The sequence below is a fragment of the Ceratotherium simum genome, chromosome 30 (genome assembly GCF_057802395.1).
Source record: "Ceratotherium simum simum isolate JZ-2026a chromosome 30, ASM5780239v1, whole genome shotgun sequence".
NCBI classification, from domain to species: Eukaryota; Metazoa; Chordata; class Mammalia; order Perissodactyla; family Rhinocerotidae; genus Ceratotherium; species Ceratotherium simum.
Genome location: NC_141929.1, coordinates 33,159,955 through 33,172,771, shown reverse-complemented (window position 1 = coordinate 33,172,771; position 12,817 = coordinate 33,159,955). Strand labels below are relative to the sequence as shown.

General features: G+C 36.6%; 1 protein-coding gene across 3 annotated transcripts in view; it reads right to left on the bottom strand.

Moving 5' to 3' along the window:
- Nucleotides 1–12,817, bottom strand: part of TOX3 (TOX high mobility group box family member 3) — a 104,175-nt gene that overhangs the window by 24,383 nt on the left and 66,975 nt on the right. For 2 of the 3 annotated variants that reach the window (XM_087420267.1, XM_087420269.1), the window contains exons 2-3: nucleotides 5,943–6,008; nucleotides 1,793–2,047 (exon numbers count right to left, since the gene is read on the bottom strand). In XM_087420267.1, coding sequence (XP_087276393.1) covers nucleotides 1,793–2,047; nucleotides 5,943–6,008 — 321 coding nt within the window. The remainder of the gene's footprint in view (nucleotides 1–1,792; nucleotides 2,048–5,942; nucleotides 6,009–12,817) is intronic. The other variant, XM_087420268.1, reaches the window with a different exon arrangement.

Below are 12,817 nucleotides of genomic sequence, written 5' to 3'. Positions count from 1 at the left end.
AACACCATGACAACAGCCGGCACTTAGCTGGAGTACTTATACTTTTAAAAATCAATGAAATAATTCAACTGCTTTAGTGATTAGCAATACATTACAAAAGAAGCATTAAAAATTGAGTCCTCTCTCCCAACGCCAGTCGGTGAAAGCATTGTTCTTTAAGTGTATGTGAATATCATAATTATTTTATGATTCCATCTTTAGTTCTTTCCAATATAGTAAATTCAATTGACCATGAAATGAAATTTCATAGTCAAAATGCCTCCTTTACACTTTTTTATAGCAGCAATAACAGTTTTATAGCTTTAAGACAAGGTAATTCATCAGATGTTTAATTTAAAGGCAGATTCTTATATTATTAATAAATATTTACCAATTTAATAAAGTACACATTTTAGCACACATTATATGGTCTTTTAACTATTTCCACAACTTAAATGAGCCTCGCTGAGCATCTACGAGTAATGGTGAACCCTGGTAAACTCCCTTGGTGGCTAAACACACTTTTTATTTTTATTATTTTCCAGACACAACATTGCAAGCCTGATTGTAGAAGAACAGAGGACAGAACCCTCCATTCTGGTGTCAAAGGGACAAAAATGTAAGAAAGTCCATAGGAAACAATTATTTGTGATGGCGAGGAACGTTTATGAATACTTAATGACCATTTCCCGACTGTTCACTGCATTCTTTTCTGACAAAAAAGTAAAAATAAAAACCCTGATGTTCAGCTCAAACACAAAAGATCACAGGCAAAGAAAATTACGGTGCCACAATCCTATTTGGGGAAGTAATCTTGTATTTCAGAGAGTACACAGAATCTTTGCACCACTAATCCACTACCTATTTTGCAATCATCTGTTGTTACCTGGGGAATTAACAATGAAACCAATAAACATCACTGGCATGGTCCTAATGTGCAGAGAAACATGTAAACAAGCAATAGGATTTGTTTTTTGTTATACCAACACATCTGTTTCATTTTATCAGGGTTAAAAAAAAAAAAAAGCCCTATAAACTATTAATCTTGTTTTAAAATGTCTGTTTAGTATCTCACCTAGATAGACACAAATGCATTATATACGATGGTGGAAAAAAACAATCCCAGCAGAAGAGTTTAAAATGCTTAAGCAGATTTACTCTAGTGATTGCTGACTATAATTGCACACTAAGAAAAATAGAACCAAAATTATTGCATTAGTAATCTTGGCTCTCTGGAGTGCCTTATTCGATGTTTACAACAATAAATAACACAATTAGGTATATTTCACACAATAACGCGCTCTATATTTTCCTCTGCTGGTTATAAGCAATTATTCTTTTTCCCTTTCTCTGTATCACAGTTTGATGTTTCATTTGAGGCAGGAGCAAATCATGTATCGTACACATTATGTTATAATCCAACAAATGCAAAAGACCTAGACACCTGATAAGGGCTTCCATGTCTAAAATCTCTCCTGGGCAAACTTTTAACTCAAGCACACCTCTTTGTTAAACCAAAGGCAAGGGAAGCTTGGCTGCTTCCAAACCAATGATTTCTTAAAAACCATTTCAGATCAGAAGGATTTTGTTGGGTCATCCTCTTTCATGTGACTGTCAACCAACCCAACACCCTCTTGTCCAGACCAGGGATTGATCCAGTACCTGTGTTTAAATGGCACTAGGAAGAATAAACCACACATCCACCAGAGGACAGGCAAGAGCATGTTTCAGAATGTGGACTCTCAGATCTTTACCATGCGAAGTGCAAATGATAAAAAAAAAAACACTTTCAAGCAATAAATTTGGTGCCTACCATATGCAACCCACTGCTATGAAGCACGCCATCTTGTTCCACGAGATTTCTTGAGATTGTAATGGAAGGAAGATCCAGGCTTTGAGGGGGAAACTGGGGTGTGAATTCACTTCCCTGGGAAGGCAACGGGTCGCTGAGGCCTTGAAAGGGTAGAAGCACATCGGGCATGCCCAGGGCGGGGTCTGACTCTGGAGGAGGCGTGATCGGGGGAATTTCAAACTCCTCATCCCCAAGACTTGGCGTATGAAATGTCTGCTAAAAGGAAACAAAATATAGATATCTTCACATTCTGTTCCTATATCTTATTTCTCCTTGGAAGGAAAAAAAAAGATTTTGCGTGAAAACACTACATAGCTAGGCCAAATATTTATTTCTCAAATAAAACATCTTAAACACAGATTTCCATATATAAAGTTTTGCTGATCATTCTGATTAAAGATTTAAGTCTCATTATCATATGGTTTTAAGGGAGTATCAGTATTAACAGTTTTTTAATGCGTACTTAATTAGCAACATCTGTCTTTGTTGTTAGTTGGAGCATCAGCAACATTAGATTTGGCTATATAACAAATTGCCACTTTATTGATATGTTAGTGAAACAGCTCAAACCGCTTACATTATCCACATGCTTCATAAAATGCTGACGATTTTGTGGTGCACACACAACATTAATCCAGAAGTGAAGAGTACACGTATTTACTTTCTGCCACAACATATAATACAAGTAATATTAAATTTGTGGTTTGCTTTTTTAATTTCCTTATTCGTATATTCCCAAGAGCAATGAACGCTTCTATGGAAATTGTTACTGTTTGTAATATAACATTTTAGATAAGGATTATCAGAGCATATATTAAAAGGTTCCAGTGCTTTTATTTAAACTATAAGGAGAGTTATTTTCTTTTATACGAAGATTTTGATATGTATTTATCCGATCATTTTCTACCAGTCTTTAACTTTTAAAGAGGATCTATAGAATGAGCATAGAGATATATTGATACAGATGTACTAACTCTATTGATGTTGCTTACTTAGTTACCTAGACAAGTGTTATTTCTCAAGACCTAAGTAAATAATGCACTGCTTCTTCCCTGCTACGTAGATTCTTAAAGATAGTGTTTTAAATAGAGCCTTTTGATGTAAATCAGGGCCGCCTTGCTCAACTACACTAACCATCTTTCTTAAAATAGAACTTGGATTTTGTGGGATGGGGGGGTCAAGGTCTAGGATATTATGGTTGGTAGGGTGAAGGGGTTGGGTGGCCACTCAGATATTTTTTATTCCTAGCTCAGAGGGTCAAAGTTATAGTTGATTTATTATTAATAGTATTTTTTGAAGAACGAGTTGGTGCAAGATAATTTGAATCTGCTATAATTGGTTAAGAGAATTAATTAAGAGCTGAAAAATCATCATTCTTCAAACTATCAATGATGATATAACTTAATAACCACTTGAGAGAAAATGGAAACAAACTCAAGGTAAAAAAAAAACCATTTCTTGCACCTAGAACCTGTCAACTATTATTTGCATCTCACCAGAAATAAAGAGGTCACAAGATATGGGAGTCTATAATGGGACAATTAAACATGTTAAGTTTCTTAGCAGATTCAATATATGCAAAACATTATAGCATAATAAGAAATTTGAAAGCTAGAATGAAATATTAGAGTTTCTGACATTTATTCTAATAATGATCCCTCCAAAAAGATGTCAATTTCTTACTCTGGTACCCCGAGTTCTCAAACACAAAGGGAGGAATTGGCCACGAACGTGGTTGGCTAATGAACGTAACCCTATGGCTGCATTTGCCGTTACTTTGGCACTAATGTGGTCTAGTAACAGATGCAACTGTAATTTGTGACTCATTTGCTACCCCATTACTGCTTAATGAAATCTAACATATCACATTAACAATACGGATAAACACTCATTCTTGATATGTGGCATTTGGCTGTTTTCATTACCACTGTAATTAACACTTGAAATATTATTTCAATAAATATTTAAAGTACTTTAAAAATGGTCAGGGTAATCATGACACAGACAGAAAACATAAAGCAAATGTGTGAATTTCAAACTCAGAGTATCCTAGTCCCTACAGCGTTATCCACAAGGCAATATCCACGTGAAGGGAACTGGTTTCAGGCACAATTTCAACTCCACAGCATCAAACCTCAAGACTTCCTGAATTAGTTTGCACTCATTAAAATGTTAAAAAACCAAATAAATTTACTTTTAATGCAGTGATTGGGAAATTAGGTACATGCTATAATGTAGTGCATTAACATTTACTTGGGCTTTATTTTTTGTTCAAGAAAAGGTGTACAGTGAAATCATTATACAAGATTACGTCTTAAACTCTAACATAAAGCCTGTCTTATGCTAGGCAGTGAAAATTAGGGAGGTTTTCATTTTTATTTTTGCTAAGGAATGGAAAGAGATGTCTTATATATGATATGTCCCTACAGTATAATTTTTTAAAAGATAAATTAATTTTAAGTTAGAATTTAGTATAATACTATATCATAACCTAATAAAATCTAATAAAATACAATAAAATTATATTATAATATATAACTAAGAAAATACTAAAACCTTAAACCACTTTTAAAGAGAGGTAATATATTAAATATAAAGTTAATGATTCCTTAAAGAGTAACCAAAACACTGGTTATCTGAGATTATAAAAATAACCATATAAGATATCACCAAAAAAAAGACATTGATTTTTACAACTATGCCATATGACCAATATCAGATTAATCATTTAGAGTTTATATGATTACTTTTTACAGATATTGACTTTTCAGTGTTTACCTTGAACACGTTAAAGTAGTATGTACATAGTTAAATACCATCTGTACTGAAATGCTCAAAACATTTGTTCCTTTTGATAAAAATGCAAATCTGGAGAACTGTTGTATCAACATATAACAGCCAATGTCTGACACGGTGAATTATCACAGCTGGAATTAAATTGTCTCTGAACAGCTGCTGGCAGTAGAGCTTTCATCAATGTTTGATTCAAATGTAGGGAAAAAAATCCTACAGAATGAAACATCATGTTGTCCTTACAGATGGGGTTTGTGTTCATTATCACAAATAACACAGCAGCCAGCGCCAAACAATATTCCCTTATCTAGGCTGTCTTCTTGGTTAGAGAGATGATGGTCACTGTAAAAATGATTAATCTACGAACACCCGTAATTCTTGATTCCTCATTTTTTCTAGCAATTTCTCAAAGTTAATTTCTTTCATACCACTTGCTTCCCTGTACCAAGATCATTTACGAAGCCATTATGATGTTCATTCTCTAGGGTCAAGCTAGTTCAGTTTCCTATATTTGAATGTATTTGGAAAATGAAGACTTTCTATCACAGGAACCACAAGAGGAAATGTTCCATTTGGACCAATTTCACTTCTGTTTGTTCTTGTTTTAAAATCTTAAATCTCACACAGTCTATCATTTTTAGGAAACTATTTTCTTGATCTAATCAAGATTGAGGTTTTTCTGGAGGGCAGGCCAACGAGACCACACAACAGCCCTAAGTCAATAAGTAGGGATGGAGCATGCCCATTCATTCATTCATTCAATATTTATTGAGCACTCACTATGTGCCAGGCACTGTACTAGGCTGTGGGGAATCCAGTGAACAACAAAATACTCATTTCATATCACTCCCACTGACGACCCACGAAACTGTAATACTGTTCTGCCACATTGTTTCCCAAACCATGGCAACTTAATAAAATCATCCCCAGAGCTATGTGAAGTTAAAATACTTTCTATTAAAAGTCACCTCCATCCTAGTTTCCAAAATAACTACATATCTGCTTAGACACCAACACAGTTAAGATAGATAGATAGATTTTATATACTTTCTTATACATTTACTTTCATTTGCATACGTTATTTCTTTTCATCAAGAGATGTGTGTGAATTACTAACATTCATAACAGCCTATGGACAAGTGAGAAAGGCTTTTCAGGTTATTTTCTTTTCCAATAGGTTTTTCCTATTTCTCCTCCAAAGTCGTTACCTTGTGCCACATAAGAGAGAGATAAATTCGATACTTTGCTTTTCCCTTCAAGCCTTTTAAATGATCTAAGTAACACACAAAACATGAACAGACACATGACAGACACCTACCTCACTGGCTGCAAAGAAAGCGTTGTTTGCCTCAGCCATATTCATGTAGTTATTGTTATTTCCAAACTGAAAGAAAGCAGATTGTTTTATGTTAATATGCCGCATAATAAAGAATTCTGGTGGTTTACTTAATACTCAGATGGGATTTGGAAAGAATGCTGGTGTTATGAGATAAAAGGATGATTTGACTCAGACCAAATGCGAACTGTGACAGAGTTTTCAAAGCACTATACTATATACCGTAGGCAGTTTCCCTCAGAAAATAAAGCACGGAGTTACGCTAACTCGATAATTCTAGAAAATAGGTGTTGTTTCTCATCAAGACTCATAGAGAAGGCAGACAATTACAAACATTTGGCCAACTGGTCACTAGTTTTTATTGAACTGGCATTTGTCAGGTTAGAAGGAAAAGAGTTTCCAAGAAAATCACCTTGACACATTTTTAAAGCATATTGGGATTTCATAGCTTACTTTTCAAGAACAGATGTCACAAGTGTGGGTTGGTTAAAATGTGAATTAAAGGGAATAGAATTCAATTCCCAAGACTCAGATTCTATTTTCTAGTGAATGGGGTGTGGCGTGAAATTAAATAAATAATAAGACTAAAGAATATTTTCAAAATCCCCAAACAGAGTTTCAAACGATATCTATATCCATCATAGCTGTTGAAAACAGTGATATTTAATCTCTCAATGTAACATTAAGTGCAAAGAGGTTTAAAAAATAAGCAGGATCCTATGAACACAGCAATTTTTATTTAATTCCCTAACACAATAGCCCATTCATACCACCACAAATAAGACTGTATCAGCATTTCAGACATAAGCTCTTTACTTCTAGAGACCTGTTATCAAAATGTAAAACTTGGATTTTGGCAGAAATGTATTTTCAGGTTCAGATGGTATAAGTAGGCACGTTTTGTTGCTTTAAACATTCTGTTATCAGTCCGGCAATATGGAAAGGCTCTGTGAGCATAAGTATCTGGAGCTATATTATTTTCATGATTTTTAAAAGGTAAAAGAATGCTCTCCTTCTATAAAGTGTATTATTTTCTTCCTTTAATGCATCAAATAACACATAGGTTTGGTCTCCAAAGGGTGAAATGTATATATCCATTCTCTAACATAAATAGAGCTTGTAATTATCTAAAGTAAAAGGCACAATTTTCCAAAGGGGAGAGAGAAAAAATAGATACAGATACACAGATAAATATACAGAATAAATCTAGATATAAACACATAGATATGGAAGACCCACATAATCCTCCTCTCAATAAACCCACGAACACTTATTTCTGGGGAGCTCTCAAGGCCTGACTCTCAACCTGTAGGATTCATGCACAGAAGCAGGATTGACATGCTACACTTTATCATGTCAGGGATCCAGGAACTAAGCAGGATTTATATGAAATGCTCTCATGGTTCCAGAGTGCTGTTAAGGTCTACAGAAGCAAAATCCCACCCTGTAAAGCAACACCGAAATACATACTGACACAATGAGCCCTCAGATTCATTTGGATAAATATCTTTATAAGGATTTCTGAAAGACGTATTTGTTAGCGCTTAAGAAAGACCTCTATCTGGTTTCTCTGAAGGCATGCGATACCGAAAACACGCGGTGATGGTTTCACAAATGTATACTTATCTCCAAACTCATCAAGTTGTGTATGTTAAAGATGCACAGTTTTTTGTATGTCCATCATACCTCAATAAAGTGGTTTAAAAATAATTTAAACCTTAAAAAACACACATGTGAGCAGGTGCACACACACACACACACAAACTTATTTTCCCCATTTTTCTACAATGTTAAACATATGCAAGAAAAAGTATGGGTTTTTGTCTTGGAATTCGTCATGAATTAATGATCCTAGAATTAAAATCTCAAGCCTCCATTCCGCATGTTCTTGTCAGGTATTTATGAGAACTTGGGTCACCATGTGTATTCCAGGCACCAATCCTGGCTCCCCCAAGCCTGCATCGCTGTACCGTTATTTAAATGTAGGTTTTGTTGGGGAATTAGAAATCCATTTAAGGCAAACAGCTCATTATCAGAGAGTATTTTTTTAAGATTAAACTCACCTATTATCTAATAGCACCTAAAACAACAAAGAAAAAGAAAATGGCTATTAAACCGAGGGCCTAAACAATTCAAAAAACAAATTAAGCTTAGAGTGAAATAAGAACTGGGTTAGAAATCCTCTTCTGAACAGTTAGTATGCGAATGTAATTACTGAAGAAACTACAGCTAATCAGCTGTGAATTGTATCCATTAATTAGTATTTGCCCTGGAGAAATGAGAAAAATCAGAAAGGACGCTGGCCCTGCGGAGCGCTAAGGACCCAGGCGCCGGCCGCCCTGCGTTTAGTCAAGCAGGGGGCTCCAGTGGTCCACGTAATTTGAAAAGCTCTCACCTGAAGGACTGAGCTAGAATTACAAAGCACTCCTTGCCTATCTTTTGTGTCTACATAAGGCCTTAATTAATGGCTTTTAATTTGGAAACACTCGGCTATCAGGTGGGAACAGTTATAAATCATTTCAAATAGAAGCAAAGGTTTCTATTCTGTTTTGGGCAAAATAGCTCCTCTACAAAGATGGCATCAAACGTGGACTTGTTGCAGGCAACTGTCTTTCTCCTGCACAGGTGGCTGGGCCCCTGGTTTAGTGTGGAATAATAGTTAGATAAAATACAGGACGCCCAGTTAAATTTGACTTTCAAATAAACAACATTTTTTTTTTTTAGTATAAGTATGTCTTATGCACTTTTTGGGATATACTTATACTAAAAAAAGTATTCTTTATTTATCTCCAATTCAAATTTAACTGGGTGTTGTGTATTTTTATTTGCTAAATCTGGCCACCTGCTGTGGGTAGTTAACCTGATCAGGAAGCAAGACTATCACTTTCCATTTGATTAACCTTACATAGTAATGCTAGCTTTATTTTATTTTAAAATGTGACCTAGGAATCCTGCTTTACTTGTTTTGTGTAAGAACAGATCCAATTCTGCAAGAAAAAGTGATCCTTTGGGGCAGACCTCTGATATAATGACCTCAGAACAATTAACTTGAACCAAATTGTGTAAAATTAAATTTACGTTCTAAGAGACAGTGACATTGGTAAACACATTATGGGTAAACTCCCCAGGTCCACGAAGGAAGCGGCCTTAACTATATTCACCACTGTCTCCCCCAGAACAAACAACAATGCCTGACATGTTATAAGCATTGAAGAGAGGGAGGGAGGGAGAAAGGCTGATCTCATTTTAACTTCAGTGTCTCATAATCACCCATCCTAACTGGAGTAATTTTCTCACTTTTTTTAATGATGCTATTGACAATAATAACAATAAGTATTTACCCAGTGAAGCCCTCTACAAACAGTATTTCATCTAACTTTCCTAAGTGAGACTTAATGTAATTTATTTGCTCAACAACCAGTTAGATAAATGTAAGTACTAGCCCTATTTTATAGATTAACAGACTGAGGTTTCCAGGGGTCAAGCACTGGCCCAAGATCACCGATTCAAACATGGAAGTCTGGCATCCTTCCGGCCTCATGATCTGTTATCACTTACATTCTAATATCCACAGAAACTCGAATATTGTTGATCTTACTCAAAACTAGAATTTCCCAGAGGATATTTCAAGGTACCTAACTCTAATAAAATGCTCCTCAAGAAAAGGGTTCCATGGCCCAGTACGTTTGGGAAAGGCTGCAGACCACTGCCCTCTCTTTGAGGAGTCACAGTGCTCACTATAAACTTAAAGGCTCTGAGAAGCCCTGCAGTTCATTCATTCAGCAGATTTTTATGTGCCTACATGCAAGGCACTGTGCTACACACTGGAGACAAAATGGGGAACAAGATGACAAGGTTCCTACTTGAATGGAGCGTACATTTTTCTGTAAATGGGAGCCAGTAACCTCCCCCGCCCCAAAATTGCTATGGAACACTTCCTTTTGTTTCCCCCACAACACCCTGCAGGAACACACTTTTGGAAACCTTGTTCCAAACTTCTTATTGACCATATTCTTTTATTCTCCCTGAATCCTTCTTCTAAAAGTTAATATCCTAATTTTGCACCATAGTAAAGTCTCTGCATTTGTGAATCAACTAAATAAGCATTTCTAAACTATACATCCTAAATCGCCTTAATTTGTCCTATTTCCAAACTTTCTAGATGGTAACTCTCCATTAATGTTCCTTCGAAGGTCCCCTCCTCAACCACAGAAGGTTCTTCTATGCGATTTCAAGAGGCAAAACAAAAAAGCACTTCAAATAAACTAAATGAACATCAGGTGAAACAGAGCGTTAACTACTCTGAAGAGCATATAAAAACATGATGAAAGACACAGGCCAATTCCAACTGTTTTCAAGAGCTTATCTATGTGGGGAAATGGCCACCACGAGGCAGGGGCATTTAGGAGGTGCGCTGCTGCTGATCGGTCCTTTCCACTTTGATAGACTCTAATAGATGTGATCTCCAAAGATATAATCCCCAAAGATATAATTATAAAGCAGAACTAAATTACTCTGCGTGTCGAACTTCTGTATCTTAATAATTTCACAAAAGAACATCTTCATTGTACTTGGAGGTAGATTTGCTTTTGCTGCTTGATGAGTAATTATAGCTTCGGCAAACACAATTTATGAAGGACATCAATTAAAAAGGAGCATTGCAGGATTTAAAAAAAAATTTATTAAAGACCATCGTGTTCGTGGCCCGTCGAACCGTGTGAAGTGGCAAAGTAAATTAATGGAGATTGTTAAGTCTAGCTTGTCTGGCGAAAGGCTTGGGAGAAAGTGGAACAGCAGAGACAATAACCCATCTGTAATCACAAGACGAATGCTTCAGCTTGATGAGTCCACACACATCCTTTTCACTGAAATTATTTTGACACCCATGTGAAGAATTGTATAGGCTCCTAATAAAGCAGCATTAACTACAAGGTATCAAACAGCTAAATGGCACAAATTTAATCCTAAAAAAAAAAAGATAATCCTTCGAATTCTCTTTTCTTTTTTCCCATTAGATTTGTTAGCAGACACCATCCAATTTGATGCCTCAGTAAGGACATCTGTCAAGTTGCTTACACAAATGAACTGTGCCATCACGGATCAAGTGTGCCAAGCATGGTCACATGATAGAAAAGGCTGCACTGCAAAGTTCACACACTCTCGGAGGCTCTGTTAACTAGTCCGCGGAAAAGAACTTCCCAGAGATAATCAAGTTTTAACCATTTTCAGCAGTGGTAATCCATTCCAAGATATAAAGCCCAAAAGAGTGAACACAAGCCCAATATGGCAAATGATAACAATACTGATGTTTATCAGGGGTGGATCTGGAGTGCCATATTAGGAAACAAAGAATGACTTAAGAGAATAAATACAGTCTATACCAAAGGTTAGGGGTTCAAAAACAGTCTGGAGACAAAAAACTGCAAACAATGGACTACGAGGTATAATTAGCAGAATATATATATATATACTCACACACACAAACATATAGACACACAACTCTGTTCACTATGTATATAGTACAATTATAGAGAGAGAATTATGCACACACATATGTATAATTATGCATAGACATACATATATGCACACATACATTAACAGGTTCAAATACAAAGCAAGATTTTCTTTAAGAAAATAAACTTTCAAAAATATTATTTGCTTTCCATATGCTAAAAACTCCTAGATAATTATCTCCTGAGCACTAGACTCATATACACAACGCCCACAGCACCTCCACTTGGATGTCAGTAGGCATCTCAATCATACAAGCAAAACGGAATTCCTCATCTTCTCCCCCAAGCCTGCTCCACCCACAGCCTTCCTCATCTCCTTTGATGGGAAAGTGACTCAGTTCTGGTGACTTAAGCCAAAAATCATCCTTGAATCCACTCTTTCTCTCTCCCTTCCCCCATCAGATCATCGACAGATTGTGTTGGCTCCTCTTCCCAATTATCCCCAAAGCTGACCACTTGTTACCACCTTCACTGGCTTCACTCAGGCTCAAGCCACCCAGTCCCTCCTGGATCGCTGCCGTGGCCTCCTGGCAGGTCCCGCTGGCTCCCCCATGCTCCCCACCAGTCTGTTCTCAGCACAGAGCCAAAAGATCCTTTGAAAATCTAAGTCAGACCACATCACTCCTCAGAACTTTCCAATGGCTTCCTATTCACTCAGAGAAGAAGCCCAAGTCCTTACAACGGCCCTCGTTTCTTCTCGGTCCCTTGACCAACCTTCTCCTCCTGGCTCATCCAACTTAGCCCTGCTGGCTTTCTTGAGGTTCCTTCAATACCCCCCACACAGTCCCCTCTCAGGGCCTTTGCACTGGCTGTTTCCTCTGCCCAGACTGTCGTCCCTCCAAATGTCCCCATAGCTTGCTCACTCTCCTTTGAGTCTTTTCTCAAATGTCACCTTCTCTCTGTCTACCCTATAAAATTTCTTTGCAGCCCTCCTCCATATCCAGCACTCTCTATCCCCCTTCCCCTACTCAGTTTTTTCCATAACACTTTTCAACTATATGACATAATATAGTTTTTGTCTTTCTCCCCCCACTAAAATGTAAATTTAATGAGGATAAGAATGTGTTGTCTATTATTTACACTGATGTCCCAGTGCCAAGAAGAGTGTTTGATAAACAGTAGGTGTTCAATAAATTTCTAATGAATGAATGAACAAGTGAATTAATTCCTAGATGTGAAGTGATGGGATGCAGAATTGTTCTCCAAGCCAAGCAGGGCATAGTATAAGCACTTGAAGTTCAAGTATAAAGGAGAAACCAAGCATCTATCACCACGGGACCCTCCACAAACCACACTCATGGGAAAAAAGTGGTAATAGCAAAATAGGAAGAATTATATAGTCTA